General features: G+C 40.9%; 1 protein-coding gene across 1 annotated transcript in view; it reads left to right on the top strand.

The window, feature by feature from the left end:
* Window positions 1–13,822, top strand: part of LOC123602930 (ATP-binding cassette sub-family A member 10-like) — a 66,893-nt gene that overhangs the window by 20,098 nt on the left and 32,973 nt on the right. The window contains 10 exon segments of the mRNA XM_045487246.1: window positions 4,090–4,148; window positions 6,389–6,499; window positions 7,056–7,231; window positions 7,650–7,769; window positions 8,006–8,089; window positions 8,091–8,145; window positions 9,490–9,580; window positions 10,995–11,134; window positions 11,946–12,065; window positions 13,586–13,784. Coding sequence (XP_045343202.1) covers window positions 4,090–4,148; window positions 6,389–6,499; window positions 7,056–7,231; window positions 7,650–7,769; window positions 8,006–8,089; window positions 8,091–8,145; window positions 9,490–9,580; window positions 10,995–11,134; window positions 11,946–12,065; window positions 13,586–13,784 — 1,155 coding nt within the window.

Here is a 13,822-nt window from a genome sequence, read left to right as displayed (position 1 = left end):
CCAGGAAGATGCATAGACAATGACTTCCTGATTCCTAATTTCATCATGTTTTAGTGCCTGCTTTTCTAGGTGTTTGCTTCTTCTATTAAAAGAGATTACTGAGAAATACTCCTAAAAGACATTCCATTCTTGTGAGGTTATTTTTTTAAAAGTGTTTTCTGAGAAGAAAATGGAGCATGGTGATTACAATGTGGTCTGTGGATTTAAACCACCCAATTTGAATCCTGGCTTTGCTGCTTGCTAACTGTGTGATCCCAGCTAAATTACTTAACTGGTCTGTGCCTCAATTTCTGTATCTTAAAAATGGGCATAACACTGGTAGAAAGTTTGCTATGAAGAGTAAATGAGCTACCATGCGTAAAGATTTTAGAATAGTGCCTGGCCCAAAATAGGCATTCGATGACTGTTTGCTGTTAGGAATATCCAAAAGAAATTCAGTCAGATATGCTCACATCAGTTCACTTATTCTGAAACAGTTAGGTCAACGGTGACTGGCAAATATATCTTGGAGAAGGGGACATGAGCAGGGAGACGACAGAGAAAGGAGAAAACTAAACCTGACATGGAAGCATCAGGAAGAAAACCCTCTACTTCCTGGAGCTGGAACTTCTCAAATTCTGCCGTTGCTAGTCGTCTTTTCAGCCCGTGCACCTGTGTGAAAACGTATATAGCTATTTCAGGTTATCATGTCCCTTACCATGAGCTTCCAGGAACTGTGTTGACAACAGAAATTTTACCTAGATTAACAAGTTAAATCAGGGCTGAGTTCCATCAGTCAGGCCAGAAGCTCATCTTTCAGCAACGTGGTTCAATAAATGCTCAGAACCCTAACCCTGACTTATATTCATCCAGGGGGCAACGAAGATGGGTATGGTTGTGTGGTCATTTACTTCTCCTAAGTGGATGCGGCCAGCAATTCTATCCCGTGGTCTGAGATCCAGTTTGGCATTAATACTCTGACATGGGGGCGCCTGGGTGGCTCAGTCAGTTAAGCATCCGACTTCGGCTCAGGTCATGATCTCGCGGTCCGTGAGTTCAAGCCCCGCGTCAGGCTCTGTGCTGGCAGCTCAGAGCCTGGAGCCTGTTTCAAATTCTGTGTCTCCCTCTCTCTCTGACCCTCCCCCATTCATGCTGTCTCTCCCTGTCTCAAAAATAAATAAACGTTAAAACAAAATTAAAAAAAAAAATACTCTGACATGAACTGAACTCCCGGGGACATATGAGAGCTCTAGCCTGTCTAAACCTGCACTCTCCTGTCGTCTACTTGACAGCTCCTCCTCCTATACTTGGTAGCCCAACGTGCCTCAAACCAGCCCCTCTGATCGTTCGGGATCAGACTATTTCTGCTGGCAGATTAGTTACTTCATTCATTTACTCATCATCCATTAAGCCCTCTGCCAGATCTAGGATTCAAAGAGTAATGATGGCCGTCAACCTCAGGACAGGCACAGCCCAGGGGAAAGCAGGCAGTTATACAGATAATTAGTAAAAAGAGTGGTAGAGATGACTGCAGAGAATAACCCATCAGAGAGAAGGATCATTCAGCCCAGCCTAAGGGTGGTGGGAAAGGTCAGAAGGAGATAACTATTGAGGTGAGCCTTACGGAAGGAAAAGGTCTTGGTCACAGAAATTGTGGTGGGGCATGTGAAGGTTCTTCCAACCAGGGAGTATGATGTGAGCAACATAGCACAGCAAGAAACAATATGTGTGTGTGTGTGTGTGTGTGTGTGTGTGTGTGTGTGTGTGAAGAATGACAAGAAAATGACATTTCAGAGCTCAAAGCACAAGGCTAGAAAAAGGAGAAGTAAATCGTGAGAGGTATGGGCCAAATCAGATCACATAGGGTTTTGTCTGCCAAATTAAGAAGGACAGGCTGTCTGTATAGTGTGGGGAATCACCAAGTAATTTTAGGGGGGCAAATTGGACAACCAGACCTTTGTTCGACAGCTTTATGGATTGGATTTGAAGGCAACACAGCTGGAGAAGTGGAAACAGGTCAGAGGTTGTCAGTCTGGGGTTGGTCAGGAAAAGGAGTTGCTGGAAATACCGTGTAAGTAAAGGGGTTTGGTATGGGGATGAAGAATTCAAAAAAGTACTAAAGATAGAAGAGGAAGATGCAAGAAAGTTGTAGCCAGAAAGTCAGGGGCATAGCCGCTGAGGACCTTATCCTGATGTGTGGAAATGGGTGGGTTTCGACAAGTTTGCTGGTAAACCGCTGTGAATGGGGGGATTCTCTGGACAAATGCCCACCAGTTTTCTTAACCTGCGGCAGCAAAACGGGGTTTGTCAAGAAGTCTGAGCAGCTGCTACAAATCTGGAGTCTGCCCATGTGTCTGCCCCCATGACCTTCAGGGAACAATGGCCTGTCTTCACTTGCCCAAGGTCTCTTAAGTCCAATACAGAGAAGGATTTCTGAGAAATGTAGTCCCTGGTGTGCCCTCTGCATTGGAGACAAAGGTCTAGGCTGAGGCGAATGGATAACTGACCATCAAGTTCGGAGGTCGAGGTGAGTGACGGCAAAAATCTGGACTGGAAGGTCACGGACAAGTGACAAAGGGATAAATTCAAATAAATTCATAAAGTTACATTCATAAATCCATAAGGTTAAATTATAATAATTGTGTGGGCCACAGGTGGAGGTAAGAAAGAGGTAAAGAAAGAATCGTGGACGTTTCTTAGGCATTTAGTTTGTATTCCTGGGTGGATGCTGAAAACACCAAATGACATAGAGAACTGAAGTGGGGGTGGTTTAGAGGGAAAAAATAATATACGCTGTGTGGTTTTGAGGTGAGGAGATACAGCAAAAAACTGTACCTTTGAGGGGCGCCTGGGTGGCTCAGTCGGTTAAGCAGCCAACTTCGGCTCAGGTCATGATCTCGTGGTTCATGAGTTCGAGCCCCGCGTCGGGCTCTGTGCTGACTGCTCAGAGCCTGGAGCCTGTTTCAGATTCTGTGTCTCCCTCTCTCTCTGCCCGTCCCGTGTTCATGCTCTGTCTCTCTGTGTCTCAAAAATAAATAAGTGTTAAAAAAAAAAAAAAAAAAAAAGCTGTACCTTTGAGACTTTGAAGACAGCCATAACGACACAAATCTTGGAATCATTAGAATCTAAGTAAGAGTTGAAGCAGTGAGAGTGGGTAATATTGTATAGCAGAGATTTGAGAATAAGAAAAATAGTGGAATAGTGTGGAATCCAGTTTAAGGAATCCATAAAGTATGCTGAGCAGAAAAGTAAGAGAATGATATGAAAATCAAGAAGGTAGAAGCCAAAGAAATAAAGCCTTGAAAGAAGAAAAGAGCAAGTAAATACTTAATACAGCATCTCTTTTTTTTTAACGTTTATTTTATTTTTGAGAGAGAGCATGTGAGAGCAGGGTAGGGGCAGAGAGAGGGAGACAGAGGATCCGATCCAAAGCAGGCTCCGTGCTGTAGCTCAGAGCCCCACGCGGGGCTCGAACTCATGAACCGTGAGATCATGACCTGAGCCAAAGTCAGATGTTTAATTGACTGAGCCACCCAGGTGCTCCATTAATACAGCATGCATTCAACAATGACTGGAAAACGTCCATTGGATTCAGTAGAATGTCATTGGTGTCTTTGCTGAGGATGGTTTCAATGGAGTTGTAGGGTCAGAAGCTACGTTGCTTTAGGTTGGGAGTAAACGTGAGATACAGAAGTGGAAATAGAGAGTAGAGACTATATTTTGATAAATGTGCCCGTGAAGGAGATGAACAGTTAACTAATAGCTGGAGAGGGGTGCAGGACTGAGGGAAAGTCTCTCCCGCCTCCTCCCTTCTTATTCCTCTTCTTCTTTCCTTCCTTTCTAACAATAGTGGCTTTTTCTTCATTTGCAAACTGAGGACAACACGTGGAGCACACGAAATGCCCAGTTTGATAAGGGTATGAGCAGGTCCGGGCAAAGCTTTTGGGGGGCGGTATGAGCTTTTACCACTGCCCTCCTTGGATCCCATTACGAAGGCAACACCCTACCTTGTGAGGTTCAGGTGCAATTGCAAACTATAGTACTGGCAGTTAACATAATCTATGTTATCCAAAAATGTACTTACCTCAAAGTTGCTTAATCTTCTTTCAGAATCAGAAATATTAGAAAAGAATACGATGGAAAGCCTGAAAACGTAGAAGCATTGCAAGGTAAAGAGAAAAACTTCATTGTTTTGGTGATTTTTTTTTTAATTTTTTTTTTTTTTTACATTTATTTATTTTTGAGAAACAGAGTGAGACAAAGCATGAGCGGGGCAGGGGCAGAGCGAGAAAGAGACACAGAATCTGAAGCAGGCTCCAGGCTCTGAGCAAGCGGTCAGCACAGAGCCTGATGCGGGGCTCGAACCTGTAGACTGTGAGATCATGACCTGAGCTGAAGTCGGACGCTCAACCGACTGAGCCACCCAGGCGCCCGATGATGTTTTTAATGAAAATAATTTTTTTTTTTTTTGCTTCCTGAAAATACAAATAGTCATAGTGCAAAATCAGAGGATGAATATAGATAAAAAGAAAAATTTTTTAAAACCACATTTCTGCTATGAGGGATAGTCCTCGATAATATATTTACATATAGTATTTAAAAAAACAGGACTGTACTAATTATGCTGGGTTTTTTTCATTTTATTTAAATTCAAGTTAGTTAACATATAGTGTAAAAATGATGTCAGGAGTAGAATTTAGTGGCTCATCAGTTACATATAACACCCTGTGCTCATCCCAACAGGTGCCCTCCTTAATGCCCATCACCCATTTAGCCCATATCCCCAGCCCCCTCCCCTCCAGCAACCCTCAGTTTGTTCTCTGTATTTAAGAGTCTCTTACGGTTTGTCTCCCTCTGTTTTTACATTATTTTTCCTGCCCTTCCCCATGTTCATCTGTTTTGTTTCTTAAATTCCACATATGAGTGAAATCATATGATATTTATCTTTCTCTGATTGACTTATTTTGCTTAGCATAATACCCTCCAGTTCCATCCACATAGTTGCAAATGGCAAGATTTCATTCTTTTTGACTGCCGAGTAATACTCCACTGTGTGTGTGTGTGTGTGTGTGTGTGTGTATACCACATCTTTATCCATTCATCCATCGATGGACATTTGGGCTCTTTCCATAATTTGGCTATTGTCGATGGTGCTGCTCTAAACATTGGGGTGCATGTGCCCCTTTGAATCAACATTCTTGCATCCTTTGGATAAATACCTAGTAGTACAATTGCTGGGTTGTAGGGTAGTTCTATTGTTAACTTTTTGAGGAACCTCCACACTGTTCTCGAGCGGCTGCGCCTGTTTGCGTTCCCACCACTTAGGCAAGTTTATAATCTGTGACTTAGATTTGTCAAACGGAGCTTGAAGTATCACCAGCATTGTTTTTACTTTCAGAGAACTTTCCATCATCTGTTTTGGGCAGCGGTTTGCCTGGTTTTTATATTCTCTGGCAATAGAATTCCATCTGTTGTCAATCTTTAGAGAATCTCTAAAAGTTCTAGGATGCTAATGGACCTCTATTGTTTCTCCATGGAGTCAGATAATTTTTCAAATATTAAAGAAAAACACGATCAAGTCCTAAGCACTCATATAAAAAAAAAAAAAAAAATGCCTGCGACATGTCCTGGGTCCCAGCAGACCCCCTCTAGAGGCCACGTCCATACTTTTGTCATACGGAACAGAACAGTGACCAGTGCCTGGGGAAACTTTACGATCCTCTCCTCAGCTGGTCCACCCTCCCTCCAAATATCGAATAAATACCCCTTCCCTCTATATCTGGCCCTTCTGTCTCCGCTCTGGGAGCCTCTGTGAGAATGTTCTTCCACACCGCTTTCCTTTACCCAGGAAGCAAATACTCTCTTTACTCTTCTTTATTCCTGGTAGCAAAGGCTATTCTTTAACATCAAATTGATATATTCATTGACACTCAAAGGATTTGGGCAGGGAGAAAGACAGACATTTATTTCTCAGTCTTGATCCAATTTCTCCGGAGAAATTAAGGTTTTTTTTCTTCATAAATAGACACAACTAAATACGTCATCTTACAGGGCACATCTCCGAATACCAGTGAAATAAAGTGCTAAGATACATTTGACTCTTGTGACTTTTTTAAGGTCCATTCCATCTGAATATGGTCCAAAGGCTACTTTTCACCTTTTATCCTAAAACAGGCATATTTCTTAAATTTTTTTTTTCAACGTTTATTCATTTTTGGGACAGAGAGAGACAGAGCATGAACGGGGGAGGGTCAGAGAGAGAGGGAGACACAGAATCGGAAACAGGCTCCAGGCTCTGAGCCATCAGCCCAGAGCCTGATGCGGGGCTCGAACTCACGGACCACGAGATCGTGACCTGGCTGAAGTCGGACGCCTAACCGACTGCGCCACCCAGGCGCCCCGAAAACAGGCATATTTCTTGACATATATGAAGGACTAGTGACCGCAATCCTTGGACATAACGGCGCTGGTAAATCGACACTGCTGAACATTCTTAGTGGGTTGTCTGTTCCTACGAAAGGTAAGGAAATAGTTTCACAAGCGGCTGATTAAGCAGGCTGTTTACACAGTTGAGTAATTTAGAATAGGAAATATTTATTTCATATTTATATAAATTCATGAGAAAGCTTGTATCTCCGCTCTGCTATTGTTTGCTGTTCCCTGTATTCTTGGCATTGCCATAGACCCTGATACTTGTGTTGAGAATAATCTGAATTTCTGAAATTAAATAATCTGAAATTAAATGTATTAATTATACAATTATAAAACGGGAGGTTTCTTCAACTAGTATCCCATATTATCACTTCACAGAGTTACTATCCTGGTGGTGAATAAAATTTCTAGGGGTGGCTGGGTGGCTCAGTTAAGCGTTTGACTTCGGCTCAGGTCATGATCTCACGGTTCATGAGTTCGAGCCCCACATCGGGCTCTGTGCTGACATCTCAGAGCCTGGAGCCTGCTTCGAATTCTGTGTCTCCCTCTCTCTCTGCCCCGCCCCCACTCACTCTCTGTCTCTTTCTCTCTCTCTCAAAATAAACATTAAAATAAAATGAAATAAAATAAAATTTCTATTTTAGGATCAGCCACTATTTATAATACCCAACTCTCTGAAATAACAAACATGGAAGAAACTAGAATGAACATTGGATTTTGTCTACAATTCAATATTCAATTTGACTTTCTGACTGTGAGAGAAAACCTCAGGCTATTTGCTAAAATAAAAGGGATTCAGTCCAAGGAAGTGGAACAAGAGGTAGGTGAACATATTCGAATTGGTGGCTTTGAAAATACTTTACTTTGCTCTTGACCATATTTTTAGAATTTTTTTATGTTTATTTATTTTTGAGAGAGACAGAGATAGCACGAGCGGGGTTGGAACAGAGAGAGAGAGAGAGACACAGAATCTGAAGCAAGCTCCAGGCTCTGAGCCATCAGTACAGAGCCCGACGCGGGGCTCGAACCCACAAACCGTGATATCATGACCTGAGCCGAAGTCGGTCGCTCAACTGTCTGAGCCACCCAGGCGTCCCTTGTGACCATATTTTTTTAACTATTACTTTATTTTTTCATAAATAAAGTTGATGAAGTTCTTAGAATAGATTTCTCCTAGTTATTAGAAAAACTGATTGAAGTAAAATATTTTGTATTATGTAGATGGGTTTTTTTGATAGGTGAAAAGAGTCATAATGGAATTGGACATACAAAACACGCAAGACATTATTGCTAAAAAATTGACTGGTGGACAAAAGAGAAAACTGACACTTGGGATTGCCCTTTTAGGAGATCCTCAGGTAAGAGGGAAAAAATTTTTTTTGAAATTAATTTGTACTGAAGGATATCAAGCTATCATTAAAGTCTAAACTCTACCAAATATGAGAGGAAATTTGTGATAGGGGGCCATACAAGCCTCTGGGGAATCCCGTGGAAGGCTGTATTTGAATCTAGGAATTATATGGGTTTCCATGCAACTTTCTGAAGGTCCTCACTTGGAACTGAAAGATACTTTCATACTCTTCCTCATCTGTAGGTTTTGCTGCTGGATGAGCCAACTACTGGACTGGATCCTTTTTCAAAGCACCAAGTTTGGAACCTCCTCAAGGAGCGGAAAACAAAACCGTGTGATCCTTTTTAGTACCCAGATTATGGATGAGGCTGACATCTTGGCTGGTGATTCTTGGCTTCTTTCTTCTAACTAGTTATTTAAGGACTTAACATGAGAGATATTGTCTATAGTCTTTTTTTTTTTTTTTAAAGAAAATCTTGCTTAAAGTCCATTTGAGTAATGACATTCTAAAGAGGCACTTTGCTTCAGAGGAATGCTGAGCTCCCCATGAGTTCTTAGTATATGTGTCGCCGAAGCAAGCACTCCCCCTGAGTTCTTAGACCTGTGCTTGATGTATCTTCTTGTCTGTAACTTTTTTCACTGTCTACATTAATCACAAGTACATTTAAAAATTTTTGAAACTCCAATATTAACTTTCATATAGTTTTTGTTATTGGGTAGAAAAAACTTTTCGCTGGGAAAACTTTCTAAATTTACAAGCCTTCATTGCCTTCTTAAGAGGATCTTTGTTTCACTAATCGAGGGTACGAAGATGCAATATTGGAGAATGTTCTGCCTAGGACATAGTGGCAGGTGGAGGACTAGTTTCAGTGAGCCAGAAAAGGGTATGGAGGAAGAATTTGGAACAAATTAAGTCAGAAACGGACGCCGTGAAAAGAAGAGAAAGTTTACTGTCTGACGTGCAGTACGATCCTATACTAAGTTTCCTTAAAATATACTTGACTTCCATGTCCACTACTTCCTGCCTCAATAAAGCTATGAAACAAGCCATCCCCAAACTTAGTGTCTTGAGTCAATAAGCATTTATTTAGTGCATAAGTTGGAGAGTTGGCAATTTAGGGTGGGCTCGCTTAGAGAGATTTTCCCATCTTTGACTGGGTTCACTTACTTATGTCTGGTAGTTGAATGGCCTTTGGCAAGGCCCGTTGGATAACCTAAGGTGACTTAGGTGACAGCCCCACTCTAGATGTATTTCATCTTCCAGCAGACTACCCCAGGCATTCTCATGGCAGGGACTAAGGCTCTAGAGACCAAGTCCCAATGCATAAGCCCATTTCAAGCCTCTATTGGCCAAAGTAGGCTAACATGGCATTGGCCAAAGAAAATTGCATGGTGGAGGCAGATATCAAGGGGTAGAGCAGATCTCCTTGATCATGGTGAGAGAACACTGCAAAGTTACATAGTAAAGTATGTGCACGAAGGGAGAGTTGAAGATTGGGCCTCCTTGTAATGTTTTATGCCATTGGATAACCCGTGAGGGACACAGTGAATTTCTGAGTCCTGCTTCAAAGTAGGCATGGGGATGAGAAATGGTGCTGTACCCAGGAGCTCAGTCATATGAGACTACATTCATACTGAAAAACCCATTCAGTGTGTTGGTCTCCAGAGCAGAGAATATACCCATATAAGGAATTCACATAATTTATTCTTTCTTTCTTTCTACTCAGATAGGAAAGTGTTTCTGTCTAATGGGAAGTTGAAATGTGCAGGGTCATCTTTGTTTCTGAAGCAAAAATGGGGTATTGGATATCATTTAAGGTAATGTATTCTGGGAGTAACTTTAAAAAAAATTTTTTTTTAATGTTTATATCTTTGAGCGACAGAGAGACAGAGTGAAAGCAGGGGAAGGGCAGAGAGAGAGGGAGACACAGAATCCAAAGCAGGCTCTAGGCTCTGAGCTGTCAGCACAGAGCCTGACGCGGGGCTCCAACTCATGAACCGTGAGATCATGATCTGAGTCAAAGTCGGACACTTAACCGACTGAGTCACCCAGGCGCCCATGGGAGTAGCTCTTTAATATGACTGTCGATACAAGGGGTGGCATTTCATGTAATCCTCTAGAGGTATAAGAAAACCAACCTAATATTTGGTGGAAATTGATTTACAATACACAGTACAATGTATCTCCCACATTGACATGTTCCTTGTTGGTTGTTTCTTGGTTTTAAACATGTAGATTTCCAAATGCTTATACATCTTTCAATAAAACATTTCTTGGCTAATATATAAAATTTATAATTATGTTTTCAAAAAGCAATAATTAAAAAATGTTTTTAGTTTATTTATTTTTTGAGAGAGAGAGAGAAAGAGTGGGAGAGAGATAGTGTGGGAGGAGTGGGGGGTGGGGGAGGAGGTGTGGAGAGAGAATCCCATACAGGCTCTGCACTCTCAGTGCAAAGCTCTACGTGGGACTCAAACTCACAAACCATGAGATCATTACCTGAGCCAAAATCAAGAATCGGATACGTAACCAACTGAGCCACCCAGGCGCCCCCCTCCCCCCCCGCCCAGAAAAAGCAAGTAATTTTTAATGAAACAATTGGCCCTGAAAGTCTGAAATTGTGTTCCAAGTCATCTTCATGCGTCAGAATCAACTTTGATGTCAGAATATCACGTGGGATAATTTAGAAAGCACAGCGTATCAACAAGCAAGTTATTAGCATGAATAGAAGCCATATGCTACAAAAAAAGCAATTATTTATTAAAGACCCTATTAATTTTTTAATGATCCAGAAGTAATGTTTCATGTACTTTACATCCTATCATGATTTTATATATACATATCTCAATATATATTTTATTTATTTATATATAATATATAAATACATATATATATATTATATATATATATGTATTTACATACCAGCCTGCTGTCTGTCTATCCATATCATATGTATACTGAAATTTCAACTTACTTTGGTTACATTTCAGGAAGTTGGCTGGGGGTTTGGGATTGACATGTAATACCTGTATTTTTTCCCATTTAAAATAATTCAAACGAGGCTACCATTTAGCACTTGGAAGTAGAATATCTGATTTCTGGGAACCTGATTCCTGAAGTTAGCAGGAGACGCCTGTAATATATTCAAGTTATTGAATGGAAAACTGTCTTGTGATGAGCCATGGTGTTGGAGAAGAATTCAAAAGACTTCTGCTTCTTTTGTAACCTTAGTTTACACAGGAATGAAATGTGTAATCTGGAGAGCATCACATCCCTCATCAGGCGGCACGTCCCTGATGCCAAGTTAAGAGCAGAAAGTGAAGAAAAACTTGTGTATCTTTTGCCCTTGGAAAGAACAAACAAGTTTCCAGGTAACTTACTATATGGTCGCAGAGACTACAGCTAAGTGTGCATGCATTCTGTCTTCTGTCAGTTGGATTTGAAAGCTTATACCCGTGAAAATATTTATTCCTAAGAGCTCTGCCTCCTGTTTTCAACATAATGAAGTCTGTTATCAGATACATGGTTTTCACGTGAGATCAACTAAAATTTCCATGAATGTATTTCACTGAGAAACCCAGATTTGCTCTCTTTGTCAGCATTCAATGAAGCTTTGAAATACCTCTTTTCTGAAAGAGCAAAAACTTTTCATTTCTGTTAGAGACACAGATTAAATAAGGCCTTACTATTTTTTTTATTTTAAAAAAATTTTTTAACCTTTATTAATTTTTGGCAGACAAAAAGAGACAGTGTGAGTGGGGGAGAAGCAGAGAGAGAGAGAGGGAGACAGAATCTGAAGCAGGCTCCAGGCTCTGAGCTGTCAGCACAGAGCCCAGCTCGGGGCTTGAAATCACGAATCACGAGATCATGACCTGAGCCAAAGTCAGATGCCTAACCAACGAGGCCACCCAGGAGCCGCTTGATGACTTTTTAAGTAGACATACATACTCACACATGGCCATGGTGATACAAGAAATGTTAAAGCTTCTGAAATAAAAAAGAGATTTAAAATAATAAAATTGATTTGAAGGACCAGAGAACATGGGGATGTTTTTATTGGATTATTGTGGCAGCTTTAATTTGAAAATGCTTTTAGATTTATCTATTCTGAGTGATCTTTGGGATTTCAGTGTATTTATCAGCAATTTTAATTGCATTAATTTATTACTTTCTTCTTTTTAGATCTTTACAGGGATCTTGAAAAGTGTTCTAATCAGGGCATAATGAATTATGATGTTTCCATGACAACTCTGAATGAAGTCTTCTTGAATCTAGAAGGCAAATCAACAATTGATGAGCCAGGTATAATAATGCATGTCTAGCAAAAATTAAGAAAGAAAAAAAACAGAAAATCACCATGTATTGTCATATTTGTAGATTTTTATGTGGAATTCTGCCTGGAGTGTCTATTAGGTATAAAATAGGGTTGCCTGCTTTTAAAAGAATCATAGTTATTTTATTTTTATTTAAATTTTTGTAGTGTTTATTTATTTTTGAGACAGAGAGAGAGAGAGCACATTCGAGCAAGTGGGGGAGGAGCAGAGAGAGAAGGGGACAGAGGATCCAAAGCGGGCTCCACACTGACAGCAGAGAGCTCGATGCAGGGCTCGAACTCATGAACCACGTGATCATGACCTGAGCCAAAGTCAGACGCTTAACTGACTAAGCCACCCAGGTGCCACTAAAAGTATTGTAATTATTTTATATCTAACATTATCAGACCTGGTGCTGGGTAATTACTTTGTAACATTTGTCTCCCTTTTTTTTTTTTTTTTAAATTTTTTTTTAATGTTTATTCATTTTTGAGAGAGAGAGACAGAGCATGAAAGGGGGAGGGTCAGAGAGAGAGGGAGACACAGAATCCGAAACAGGCTCCAGGCTCTGAGCTGTCAGCACAGAGCCCAACGCGGGGCTCGAACTCACGGACCGCGAGATCGTGACCTGAGCCGAAGTCGGCCGCTTAACCGACTGAGCCACCCAGGCGCCCCCATTTGTCTCCCTCTTATGGCAGTAACACTCACATCCCTTTGCAATGCCCACTTGCCCTTTATCATCAATAGCTTCCTGCTAGTGTCATGAGTCCTGGCTTTGTCTCTTACCTGCCATTCTCTATAAAAATGTACTCTTACTTAGCTCGTAAATTAATTCTCATTAATGTATTAACAACAGGTAACTTGATAAGATGATATGTTCCCTTAGTTCGGTTTGTAATAATAATCATTAGAGGCATTTCGGGGCTAACTATGTGCCAGCCATTGTGCTCAGCTGTTGGATTATGTTGTTCTTAATTCCCATCATAACTGTGTTATGCAGGGAGAACACTAAGATTTGGAGAAGTTGAGTGATTAGCCAAGACATAACAGCTGCCACGAGGCATATGTGGGATTTGAACAAGAGGTCTTTCATGGACTTTCTATTCCTTAAAACCAGAGTCTTGAAATAGTCACTGGGGTGTCAGTCATCAGTAATTCTGTGGAGGAGCTCCAGATGACAGAGCAGACCTTTTAGAAACTCAGTTACATACATTTATCCTCGTGTTTTCGCATAAAACTCGCTTTGCAAAAATCCCTTGGTAATACGCTGCTATTGGTTTGAAAGAATAAATGCTTCCCAAGAAGCCTAACTCAGTCTCAAAAGTTAATATACTCACTCATTGGAATTGGATCCATTACATTTGTCTGAAGGACACATTTTAAATGTAAGAGTTATGGATATCAGTAGCTTAACTTATTAAAAGTACTGTTTCAAAATATTCTGGTGTCGTTTTCAAAGTTTCTAAAGAGAAAGTACAAATAGCGTAGCCCGTTATAATGGTTTACTAGATGTTGGCATTTGGAAACAGGAGAAAGTCAATGAGACAAGGGATGCTGGAACTGAGTCTGAAATGCAACAGGCTCCTTGCTCTCTTCCTGGATTGAGAAAGGCCATCAGTACCAGAACTCTCTGGAGACGACAGGTGTGTGCAATGGCAAGGCTTCGCTTCTTAAAGTTAAGGCATGAGAGGAAACTTCTTTTGTCCTTGTAAGTATCAAATGGCTTTCTTTTCGTTGAGTCTACTT

The sequence above is a fragment of the Leopardus geoffroyi genome, chromosome E1, assembly GCF_018350155.1.
Source record: "Leopardus geoffroyi isolate Oge1 chromosome E1, O.geoffroyi_Oge1_pat1.0, whole genome shotgun sequence".
NCBI lineage: Eukaryota > Metazoa > Chordata > Mammalia > Carnivora > Felidae > Leopardus > Leopardus geoffroyi.
This window is presented reverse-complemented; position numbering and strand designations above follow the sequence as displayed.